The sequence below is a fragment of the Anas acuta genome, chromosome 5 (genome assembly GCF_963932015.1).
Source record: "Anas acuta chromosome 5, bAnaAcu1.1, whole genome shotgun sequence".
Lineage (NCBI taxonomy): Eukaryota > Metazoa > Chordata > Aves > Anseriformes > Anatidae > Anas > Anas acuta.
Window position 1 is genome coordinate 37,297,150 of NC_088983.1, and position 12,232 is coordinate 37,309,381.

A 12,232-nucleotide genomic window follows, 5' to 3' on the forward strand; every position below is an offset into this window, starting at 1 on the left:
AGCATCTTAAAAAATAACCTGTTTTGCCTAACAAATGCTTTCTAAAAATTAGGATGTGCTTTATTGCTAATGGAGCTGGAACTGGTTTTCCAGCAGCAGAGGGGGAGTGTTTTTGCACATCCATAACAAAGACATTATAAACGCTTTTTTCCTTTAAAAAATGTTTGGTCTGTATCTTCCCCCTAGAGCACACATCAGTAGTGAGAATGAGTGTGGCTCCAGAAGAGATTATGCTCACTTGAAACATATTTAGCAACACGACTGCTCCAGTCAGAGTTTCCATACTGTCCTGCATGAATTTTTATCGGTGCTTTACAAAAACTTCACTTTTTGGTCAAAAGTTATGTAGTTGTTCTGCAATCCAATCTTATGTCTATTAGTGTTAGAAGAAACTTTCCTGATGCTTTTCATGGGAACTGGATAAGGCTCTGAATTATTAGGCTAGGAGCCATATTCAGAGTAGCTTTGCTTAGCATATCTGAATAGTTTAAGCTTATTGCTTTGTGTAGCGGATGGCTGAGGGGCTGATGAGAGAGACAGAGATGAATAAATACAGTAAGAAAAGTTTTAACTAGCTTTATTTAAAAATAGTCTGCTGCATTTTTTTTTCAAAGTTCTATTTACTTTTACCTTTTTAATATCCTAATGTTTTTATTTGTGTATTTCTCTTTCAACAAAACTCTGAGACATTCTATTGAAGCAAACTTCTTATTTTAAAGAAAAAAAGAAACAAACCAGAAGTTTAATTTCCAGACAGGCCGGCTCTCTGACCTGCCTCCCTGCACGGCTGCACCAGTGCTGAAGGCGGTGGGGGAGATGAGAATATGGCAGCCCAGACTTCAGAGTGAGCTCCTGTTAAACTCTACCCTAAACCAACACTTTTCTCATGTTGTTTAGACTACAGAGGTAACAAAGCATCTTCCTCAGGTGTTGCCACTAACTGCTCTCCCATCCAGACACCTGAAGTCCCTCATTCACCTCTGATGCTGCTGACACGCCGGCGCAGCTGAGAACTGTGCGGGCACCGCACCTTGAGGGCCAGACAAAAGCCAAACCACTTCAGCACTGTGATGACAACGATGACAACGACGTTTCCAGAGGCCTCCCGCCAATTCCCCTGCTATTCTCTCAGGAATAAAGAGGTTTTTGTGTCAGCCCCAGGAGGCCGGGGCTGCTGCTGACGGCAGAAGCGGGATGTGCCCCTGACGAGCCGGCCTTGCAGCGGGGCGTGGCGGTGGTGTGGCCATGTTCAAGCGTGGCCTCACAGCATGGCTTCTGCCACCCCAGACCAGCCACTGCACACACCCCAAACCAAGCACTGCTCTCCCTTCCCCTGTCTGCAGCCAGGACACAGATGGAAGCTGCCCTGGCCTCTCCTCAGGCCAAGATACTTGGGTGCCACAGGTGTGGCTCCTGTGTGCCTACACGTGCGCTGCCTCAGCTTGCCGCCTCTATTTTGTGTTGCTGTGAAGGGACCGTGGATGTCGTGCTTTTCAGAAACCTGCACAGAATGACAAGGCACGCGTGCTGTCCCCACAGCAGCAGGTTTCTGCGTGGTGATCCACAGGGACTTCCCTCACCCTGGCCTTGGATGGGGCTGCGGTGGCGAGGGGCCCGTGTGGAGAGGGAAGCGAGACTCAGTGACTGGAAGCGACGGGCCTTCTGCTGCCTGGGCCGTCTGCCACGTACGGTCCTGCAGAGAAGGGTATCTAAAGAGACAGGGGCATACCGAGCTACTTTGTCGTCTTCTGAGGTGAACATCCAAAACATTGGGCGCTCGTTTACTCACATTGTCAAAATATCTGACAGGGTTGATATTGAGCAGTGTCTTGAAGACACTGCCGCCTGGAAGCAAAGACAATTTGGTGATCCCTAGGCTCCCCCATGTCACTACACTTACTTTGCAGAAATAGAAAAGGCTCTTCTCTGCTGTCCTGTCCTTCATTTGGCAGGGAGGGCAATGATGGGAGATCACATACAAAGACATCCCCCTCTTGTATTTTCTGTGAACGCGGCACCATTTGGGTGCTCAGGCTGATCTCCATTCTCACTGGAAGTTGGAATTCCTCCCGAGGGATTAAATAAGCTTCTCCTTCAAACAAGCACGCAGCACTGGCTGATTAAACCCCAGTATTTATGCATGCAAGTTGATAATGTTTTTCAGTGAGAAAAGTCATTCCTGTATTACTCAGGTTCACTCTTGTCTGTGAGAAGCAGGACTTCTCAAGTCTCCCATTTGTACTGAGTTGGAAATACCCAATTTAAGCAAAGTATGTTAAATGCCATACATACCAAAGAGGTAGACACTTTTCAGTAGCTACATTTGAAAGTAGAGACTAGAACTCTGATTGTGTGATTTGGAAGGCTTACAGTTAGAAATTAAGCAATGTAGTAAAATAGAAAACAACAATCAGACAGCCAGTCAAGCAGAACGGGCATAGTCTTTCAAGAGCATGAGAAAAGCAGAGAACACAAAAAAAATACAGCCAATTTCATTTACTTATTTATGGTTTGTTTTTTTGAAAGTTATGTAGGTAATGAGAAAGCTTATAGCAGAACAACACGAGCAGTCTATAAATTAAATTTTGCCATGATCTTCCCCTTCACACCACACAAATGTATGCACTGGGTGCAGTTCATAACCAGCCTGCCCCCTCCCCTCCAAAAAAGAGAACTGAAACAGAAACCAAATGCTCTGCTTGGTTATCCAGCGATCTGGCTTCAAGGTGCCCCTGGCACATTGTTCCATGGGCCACGTGAGCCCCAGATGAGCACTGGGCCCTGCCAGCCAGGCACTGCAGCTAAATAGCCACCTTCTTAGCATCCTGCACCCTGCAAAGCCTCCTGGGGCCTGATTAGGAAAACACTGCAGGGGTTTCACAGGAAAGGGGGCTGGGGTCAGGAGAAAGCGCTAAACCTTTGCATGTAACATCTCATGTGACCGAGCGGGCGGGCTGGTGACTGTGGTCCCCATTGGCAAGCAGCGGCTTGCGGAGACCTCAGGGTTATTAGATGGGATTGAGGGAGAATGCCAGCAATGTGTGTGGGGCCGGGGGGATGAAAGGGAAGCCCGACTCAATGGATGAATGAATAAATATGCATGCGATTTGTGAATGACTTCTCTCCCTTCGCTGAACCTGCACACAAATTTCTACAGCAATCAGTGAAAGCCTGACAGCAATGTCTCGTGGCTCAGAAGGTCCAAGCTGTCCCCCAGCCCTACGTGCCGAGCCGCCGGGGAGCCCAGCACCCACTCAGTTGCTGCAGTGGCCCAGGTGAGATGCCACCAGCAGCGCCGAGAGCGATGTTCCTGCGTGCCATGCGTGGCGTGAAGCTCCTCGCCAGGGCATCCCTGCACCTCCCAACCACAGCTGCCAGGGCGGGGAGAGCGGCGGCTGTGCTGAGCGCGGCAGCTCCCACTGCTGGCAGCAGAACCAGGGACCATGGCACACCCATGGGGTGTGAGGGGGAAAAACGAGGCTGGAGGAATCCCAGACCAAAGGGCACACGTCAGCTGGCAGGCAGAGCTCACCCGGTGCCGTCCCCACCGTCTCTGCTGCGCTTGGGGCTTGAGTGCCCGGCGGGCGGCCTCCCGAGATGGTGGCTGCAGGCACGCGGGCTGGAGGTGCACGCAGGGAGAGGATTTGCTCCCCACAGCGCGTGAGCTTGGAAAGACGGGAGCAGGACATTCACTGCTTAGAAACGGTGTCTCTGCAGCTCCTAACTTGGCATGCTGGAGCCATCTTTTATTATCCTTTGGGGCTATAGCTGCAAACAAAAAATGCTTTCATTTCGCTTTGGCGGCCACTCAGGTTGTGTGTGCTCTGGCTGCTTCCTTAATTACAGCGGCTGTTGACAACTCCTCCTGATAGAGACCCTCTCTTTGACCAGTCCCTCCACTCCCCCACTTATTTTTGCAGTCTGGACACACAACAAGCCGGGACGATGGTCTGTAAAAATAAGCTCACTGTAATGCAGCGATTCCTGTGCCACAGCTATGCTGTGTTCCTCTCTTCTGTCCTCTCAGTCTGTACTGGTGCTGTTTATTTCCTCTTTCTGGCTGTAAGACGTTTTATTTATTAGTGCTGGATTTCCTGTTGCCTGCAGCTGCCCGTGCTTTCCTCTCTGCAGCGCGTGTTGCCGTTCGACTCAGGCTCTCTCAGGTGCTCCCACCCAGCTTGGTCAATGGTCGCATTCCTTACACCTGACAGGGAGGGGGACTCACACGGCGTGCAAACCAAGCCACCCAAAGTCCAACCCAACCCAAAGCCAATGCAGGGAGCCCTCACAGGCACAGGAGGGCTCCTGTCTACGAGTTGCTGACGTGCAGATGATGCTTTCTGGGGTGGCAGGAACACCTCTTGTCTCGCTTGCTGCTCTGCAGAGAGGAAGCCAGCGCTTTGAACTAAGGCCGGCCTGCAGGGCTGCTGCCCCAAGGGGTTAAAAGTTTGCCATGAGGTTTCTTTCACATTGCGGGCCACATCGTGGTAGAAATGTCGTGTGGACTTTCCGCACGTGAGGTTCATGAATGACTCCCTTGACCTTTTGTGGACATTCGACATCCTCGTAGTAAACACGATTGCTTATACGGAAAGTGAGGTCACAAAGGAAAAAAATGTTTAGCTGCTTTGAACGTGATTTCTCTGCTGGAAGGAAGGAGGAGGCACGAGCTCCTAACGTGTTGCATATTACTGGCAAGGCTGGTTGGGAAAGCTCACTGGTATGCGCCGGGGAGAAGTGCTGAACCGCGTTCCCGGTACCGGTCTGGTACTTCTTCAAGTGGCAGGGAGCGAGGCTGAAGCAGCGCCTAATGGCAACATTCCCTCTTTTGCAATTAACGTGTGAGGGGCTGCCCTATTTTTATCACCTTTTCTTGCTGTTTGCTGAGGACTCAGGGCCTGAAAGCTGCGTAAGGGAAGCTGAGGCTCACGTGAGTGCCAAGGCAGGGCGCGGGGTGTGATGGGTTTGGCGCGATGTGGTGCAGCCCCGGCAGGACGTGGTGCTGCCAGCTGCGGCGAGCGGGGGGCAGCTGCTGGCCATGACGCGCTGCAGGTGCAGTGTGCAGCACCCTCAGACGCCTTTTCCTTTGTGTCAGATGTCCGAGAGCAGCCTGGGAACGTTAAATAGGGAACTGTCCTCTGACATCTTCCAGGTAGGATGGAAACAGGAGATCCTGAGCGTTTGAGTTATGAAAGCTCCCAGTGTGTTACCTGCAAGCCAGTGTTTTGACCCCAGCATCCTGGCCAAATTCCAGCTCTGCTAATTACATCCTGCCTATGTGAAAATTCCCCTGCGTTTGTACACAGCCCTCCTTCCCCGCTTGTTTTCGGCAGCTGGGCGGCGTTGCCAGGCACAGCGAAGTGCTTGCCATGTCCCACCCCAGGCCTGGCCGCCTTTCAGCAGGGAATGAAGCGAGCACTGTGCACAGCATCTGCAGGGACCCTGGATCCTTGGCAGGGACGCGTGCCACAGCAGCGCACCCGAGGGCCAGCGCCAGGGCTGGGGCATGCAGCACGGATGGCGATGGCATGAACAGCTCAAAGGCCCCGGTGCAGGGCTGCAGCACCGGGCCGCAGGGAAGGCAGCATGGGCAGCTGGGCTCCCATCTGATTTGGCTCCCCGCATCTCTCAAATACAGGGCTGAGGGTAAGCACTGATCTAGTGTTGGGAGCTCTCTAACTTCAGGTTGGTTTTACCACATGAGGAGCTCTCAGCCCCTCATAAGCTGGCCACCACCAATGCACATCCACCTTTCACATACCTGGTTATTGATCAGTGTGGACAAGGGAAGATAAAAGAAATCATTCAAAAATGTACAGATTTGTTTCCTTCTCTTTCACTTCATGACTCATGTACGCACTGCTTTTGGCTCATCCCTGTTGGGAACAGCTCTTCTCAATGGCCCTAATCCTCCTGGTAAAAACCTGACTCACAGCACTGGAGATGAACTGGCTGCTGGATTATCCCCCTCTTCGGAAGAGGACGCGGAGGATGGCTGCAGCAGTAGCTATGGGATTGTGATAATAAAGACTGTGAGTCACAAACAGGAGGCTAATGAACTCAGATATTTAATACAGGGGAATGCCTTATTGGCTCTTCTGCCCAGTTTCTTGTCAGCCAAGAGCTCGCTCTGGTTATGGCATTTCTGCCAGAGTCCTGCCTGAATATGATACGGGAGCACATAAGAAAGCAGAGGTTGCTCCTGCTGGTGCATGCAGAGGCAGCAGCAAAGGCAGGACATGTCCAGGGCAGGTGGAGCAGTGACTTGCTGATTTTTTTCCCTGCTCACATCCCTCTCTGATCTTTTCAGCATCTTGATCCCACAGGACAGCAGCAGTGAGAGTTCTCTGTATCCCAAGGGGGGAAAAAAACAGCTTCTGTCAAGGTGTGACGCCAGCATGTTTTCACTAGATCCCAGAAGGGGAAGCATAGCGAGCCTTGAAGCGGGAGGGAATGGTGTTGTCTGTGTTGACAGAAAAGATAGAAGGCTGGGACTCAAAGACCTGAGTCCTCTTGCCACACTGCCTGTGTGATTTCAGGCAAGGTACTTACAATTTTTTTAGACTTATTATCCCTGTCTTTAAACTGTATTTAGGACTTACTTCACAGGGCTGAGAAGAAGGGGATTAAGCTTTAATTCATTAATGTTTGTAAAACATTTTAGAACTTGGATGGAAATTTCCCAGGTTGTGCAGAGAGCATTAAAAAGCTTATCTCCCTCTGACTGCAAATGTTCCTGTAATATGAGAGAAACGAGAGAAACAGTGCTTGCATTTCTGTGTTTATAATAATAATAATAAAAAAACTTACCCTCCAGCTTCCCCTCTCTATCTCTCCATGTTTAAAAAAAAGGAGAACCAGCAATGAGAAATTTTAGTCTAAACAGAGTGCAGTTGCTCCCTGGAGACCTGAATGTGTCTCAGTGGAATTTTCCCTGCCTTCAGCCTTTTGTACTTCTGAAAGGTCCTGGAACCAGGCATGTGACTGTAAGAGCAAAAAACACTTCTGTGTCTGAGTGCTCTACCAAATATTTACAAGATACCCAGATAAAATGGCTACAAGCAAGTTCAGCAGGGTTTGACTGACCGGGCAGCAGTGCAATGCTGTCAAGAAGAAAATCTAAACTTTAATTAAAACAAAATTAAAATGAAATTTTACAAAGGTTTCTTCAAAGCACAAAATTGGTAACACTAAAACTGGAGAATTGCTCTTCCCCAAGGTGAAACCTATTAGCTTTTAAAAGTAGTTTATTGAAGTGGAGTAGCTTACTTGTTGTGATGGAAACTTGGAAACTTCCCTGTTCAAGGAGAGCACAAAGCTGTGCAAGCAGGCGTGTAACAGGATAGCTGAAGCAGTCTGCTCCACGCCATCCTTTCAGGTGGTTGGGAGCAAAGGGACATCGGCTTCCGCACCCCAGCACCTCCCCAGCCTCCCGCACTGCCGCTGTAAGGGCACGCAGTAATTTTAACAGGGTGCTCTGCTCGTAATGCTCTGCTCTCCAGGAGGCTGCTCAGAGAGGCTTCCCCGTGAGTGCAGAGCACAGAACCAGCCACTTGGGCCGAGGGGGACCGCAGCAGCCCTCGGCACTAACTCAGCACACACAAGGCTGTCCTTAGGGTTGTGAGGCTGGAGAGCTGGGAACAACTTGGTCCTGATCACAGCCCAGCCAGTGCCTTCGGTGGCCTTGAGCAAGTCATACTCTCAATCTGGAAGGTGAGTACATAGTGCTGTGCTTTGCAGTCATGTTGCAAACGCTCCAACAGTGCTTTGAAGGTAGAAGAAGCTAAGCAGCTGTAACACACGCCAGCCTTCCCACCATTTGGATTCCTACCTGCTCTCCTTCGCTTCTGAACTGCCAGTACCCTGCTACAGCCAACTCTGTTACATCATCCCTGATGATTTACAAGAGAATTACAGGAATAAGAGCCCACAGAACTATCGCTTCTTAGTAAAACCAACGAGTGGGTTTACCATTTCTCTTAAAAAGCAGAAGCGAACATTTCCCTATGTTATGGGCTGTGGAAAGCAAGTGCTGTGCGTTTGTCAGTTCCTGCAGACTGGTGAGGTGTAGGGGTGAATTCGGAAGGTGTGTGTGGCTTATGTTTCTTCACTAGCATTTTAACCTGAACAAAATTCAGAATTTTCATAATTCCAGAGTTTAATATGGCACCACACATCCAGAGAACAGCATCTGCTTTTGAAGTTAGTCTTTAAAGAGGCAAAAGAAGAATGCCTGAATTTTTGAAAAAGTGTTGTTTATTCATTTCTCAGTGGAGTTTGCATTTGCCCTTTCTATGGATTGGATAGATGGCCAGGAGTCGCACCAGTAGTGCGGGGTAAAGCAACATCAGCTAAAGTATTTTTCAAGACAGTGTTTCTCACTTGTATGGTCTGCAGGGCAGGATTGGTTCCTTCCCAGGTTAAATGTGATTGATCCTTTCCATCTGAAACACACAATAAAGACAGAACCTCAATATCAATGTATAAGACTGAGATGACAAAGTTAGTATTTCCTCCGGTGAACAGCCACTTGGAAACCTGTTTAATCCACAAAACAAATAAAGGTACATTTCAGTATAAATTGATTTCACAGATTAGTTGAAAACGGATTAATTTCTGCGTAATGATCCTCATTCTGCTGCCTGCCTGGTTGTCCTTCTAGTTACCAATATCCAGACTCATTCCCATTCTGTGTGGCAAAGTTTCTGATGCTCCTCGTGCTCTGGAGCCAAACCTTAGCACAGTCCAGGCCCCTCTGTCACCCCCTGGCAGAGCTCTCCCAGTGCCAGTGTATACTTGCTGAGGAGCTTTGCATCACTCTGGTTTCCCAGTAAAACTGTTTTTTGTTAGCCAGAGCCTATTAACAGAGAATGGGATGTGCAAAAAGACTGACATTCTCTACCACAGGTTTCTCTCTACAGTTCAAACACGTTTCCTAGAGTTAAGCAGAGCACAGCTCATACCAGTATATCTTCCAACTATTAGCAAATTGCCTTGGATTCAGAGCAAATATTATGGCTGCGCCCTATGTGCTTTCCTAATGCCTCGGCTGAGAGCAGAGCCTCCCTCCTAACCAGTACGAGCTGTTCCATTTTTAATCTTGGTCCCATGTCAATGCCAGGAGGTAAAGTGCTTTGGGATTAAGTTTACTATGTAAACAAAGAATATTAAATTACTGTGATTAGACACCTTATGGACAAAATGGACTGCTTTTTGTGAGAGGAGATATTAAAAGACAAAATAAAAGCATCCTTTAATGCCTTTCTAATTGACCTGCAAACTGACGGAAAGAACACAAACTGAAGAAACACACAGCGTTATTAAGACCAAAATACCCAAGGTAAAAATGAATCATCAGTCAGATCGTGTCATGTCCTCCTGTTCACTGCTATTAAGTGCATTGCAAGGTATCACGCTCCTACTCAAATATGTACTTCTCTTCCGATTTCTACAGCTGATCTGTTGTGACAAGCTCTGCCCCAAGGACCCTGCAGAACAGCCAGCTCCTACCGGGCCAATCCCTATTGGGCTGTATCAAAGCCTTGAAGAAAGTCAATAAAGCTGAAAGGAGGAGGGTGCAAGGCATGGTATTCCCCTGCAACAGGCCATGACATTATTAATATTAACCGAGGGGATATCGTAGAAGAATCAGGAGGCTTACACAGGTTGGCAAGGTAAGCTGTAGAGAAAATGTAGAAAAAAAATGTAGAGAAAATCCTTTCTGTGAATTTACTGGGAAAGCCTAAAGAATCAGTGTAGTTGCCTACACTGTGCCTTGCTTGCAACAGGGCTGGCAGTAAACATATCTGAAAACACGTTTCTGCAGAAAGATAAGAAAGGGAGTAGGTGAGCAAATTCTTTCCAAAGAAACTACTCTTACTGAGCCTTTGGGAACTTTATATCCTTATCCTATGAAAACAAAACAACAACAAACAAACAGACACACACACACACACACACACACACATGCACATAGATACACAAATAAAAAACCACAACTCGGCTCCAAAAGCCCCCAAAATAAGAAACCAGTTAATGGGAAAAATAACATTATTTTTAGTTGATAAAGTCCCTCAGCAAGGGAACAGAAAATACCATCTGTCTTCAAGAATTTAGGCATTCCGCAGTCATGATGCACTAGGCTTACAAACATTGTCATTCTTAGCACATTAAAGCTGATGTAAAAGATTTTTGTAAATGTTGGATTAGCCAACTAGATTTCTGGGCCTGAGATAACACAGCAAGTATGCATTTTCACTACGCTATCTCTTTTTTGGTCATTTGTTTGTTTCTGTTAAACTGTGACTTTTTAAAAAATCACAGGAATTTTGCAAGTATGTTTAACACCACTGCTTCTTGAACAGCATCATGCAGGAATGCCAGGCCTAATGAATCTCAGAGCCTGTAAAAGCAGTGGGTCACAGGTTTCATCTATAAGATACTACAGCTTTTTCCTGGGTTTCAGTAAGGTCCATTTTCCACCAAGCAGGGTTTGTATTGGAAGCTCAGTTGCAAGTTCAGCCAAAGAAAGACACTATCCATCCGTCATCACAAATTATAAACATTAAGATAGTTTTTTGGCATTGGCTTTCTAGAATAACCACTCGTTATTACCAGGTATCAAACAGTTCCCATTGATCTTCTATGGCATAGCGTTACCCAGTTGTGTCCTTACCTGAAGTAGGCTGATGCTACATAAAACTGCCTGGGTTTCTATACGGGCTCTCATTCAGCCTATTTTATTTTCTCTGAGTGATTCAACTGGTGGAACTGGCCTAAATGATTATAGGCAAGCACATGTAACCCTTTCATGGGGCCAGAAGCCATTGCAAAGCTATTTGTAGTGTATGTATGCAAATCAACTTCAGTTTAAGATAGTCTGGGAGAAGTTTGAGGGGGATTTCCCTGCTTTATGTAATCTATTGTTGCTTCTTAGCTTCCTCTATTCACATGGCCAGAAGGCATAAGCATGACACCGCTGGTAATTTCTCAAACTCAATCTGAAAGCAAAGACAATGTGCTCGGTGACCTACAGCAGCCTCGCAGCTTTCGGTAAATCCTCAAACTCTGGCTCAATGATATCCGGAATAAGGGCGGCCTGGAGGAGAAGTGGGGGAAACAACGCAGCTGGTAAGGGCTTGGCTCACTTACTGGCATGCTTCGAAAGTGGTTGACAGCCAGGGACATCGATGCGCTAGCCCTCAGACACAACTCCGTCCTACCCATAGCTGTGATTTACTGTTCCCAAGCCGTACAAAGCGCCGCATCTCCCGCGTGATCGGTGCCCTCAGCTCAGAGTGGGATCAGCATGGGGCGGTCAGGAGACCAGGCTGCCAGCCACACTGCCTTTCCCTGTCATTCCCAAGTGGTGGCAGAGAAAAAACTGGTCTCGCTCATGTGCCCAGGCAGATCTAGCAAAGGTACTGAAATGACAGGCTGGGCAGGCAGAAGCCCTAAGGCACGTCCCCCTCAGGTAGGGGAAGCAGCCCCCAAGGAGCTCCGTGCTGCTGAGAGCAGGCGGTGCTGATGCCCAGGTGAGCCTGCTCAGCACCACCCAAATACTGGTCTGTGCACGGCACTCTGTGCTGTGCCGATTGCAGTGTTATCGCCCCAGATAGGAAGATTTATAGTTCAATAGCTACCCAGATTCTGAGAAACAGGCTTACCAAAAACCACAGCTAAGGAAAATATAACAGGTGAAGTAAGCGTGGTGGTACCGAAGAGGAAGGAAACCTCTCTGCAGCGCACTGATAAGAGCACGCTTGATACAAACTGTGTTCAATTTGGACAACCCACAACCAGGAAAGCACAGGCTAGCTGAAGGAAATTCAGCTTGGAGGCTCTAGGGACTGAATCGGTCTGTTAAAATGCTTTGCTGGTTTTATGTATCTCTACTTAATTAGGATGCTTAATGAACACATTGGAAAGACAGTAACTGTTAAATATTCAGCAGGCTGGCCTTTCAGTTACAATATGACAATTCTGAATAAAGTTCTCGGAAAGCTTGTCCTAGGTACTCCAACAATGCCAAAGGGAACTGGACTGGAGGGGAAAAAAAAAGTAAAAAAAAAAGTAGGGCACTATTGTGGAGACCTGGCTAAAAACCCAGGCCTTGCCACCAGCCCATTGAATGATCCCGGGCAAGTAGTCTCCTACTCTGTGCTTCAGTTCTCTCATCTGTAAAAACAGTACAATGATGCTGACCTTCCTGGTAAGTCGTCGAGATGACCGA

At 47.9% G+C, this 12,232-nt stretch overlaps 1 protein-coding gene and 1 long non-coding RNA gene across 12 annotated transcripts in view; one reads left to right on the forward strand and one right to left on the reverse strand.

Annotated features, from left to right (window-relative positions):
* The window catches only part of RAD51B (RAD51 paralog B), a 465,395-nt gene that overhangs the window by 33,829 nt on the left and 419,334 nt on the right, over positions 1 to 12,232 (reverse strand). Inside the window, exon 11 of one of the 8 annotated variants that reach the window (XM_068684194.1) lies at positions 8,239 to 8,444. The exons of the other annotated variants lie outside the window; for them this stretch is intronic. Coding sequence (XP_068540295.1) covers positions 8,293 to 8,444 — 152 coding nt within the window. The 3' untranslated portion in view covers positions 8,239 to 8,292. Of the gene's footprint in view, positions 1 to 8,238; positions 8,445 to 12,232 lie in introns of those variants that run through there. 8 annotated transcript variants of the gene reach the window in all.
* Positions 1 to 12,232, forward strand: part of LOC137857550 (uncharacterized) — a 30,062-nt gene that overhangs the window by 13,340 nt on the left and 4,490 nt on the right. For 2 of the 4 annotated variants that reach the window (XR_011097134.1, XR_011097132.1), the window contains exon 2: positions 9,455 to 9,674. This is a non-coding gene — a long non-coding RNA (uncharacterized lncRNA). Of the gene's footprint in view, positions 1 to 7,574; positions 7,714 to 9,454; positions 9,675 to 10,936; positions 11,131 to 12,232 lie in introns of those variants that run through there. The other 2 variants (XR_011097133.1, XR_011097131.1) reach the window with 2 other exon arrangements.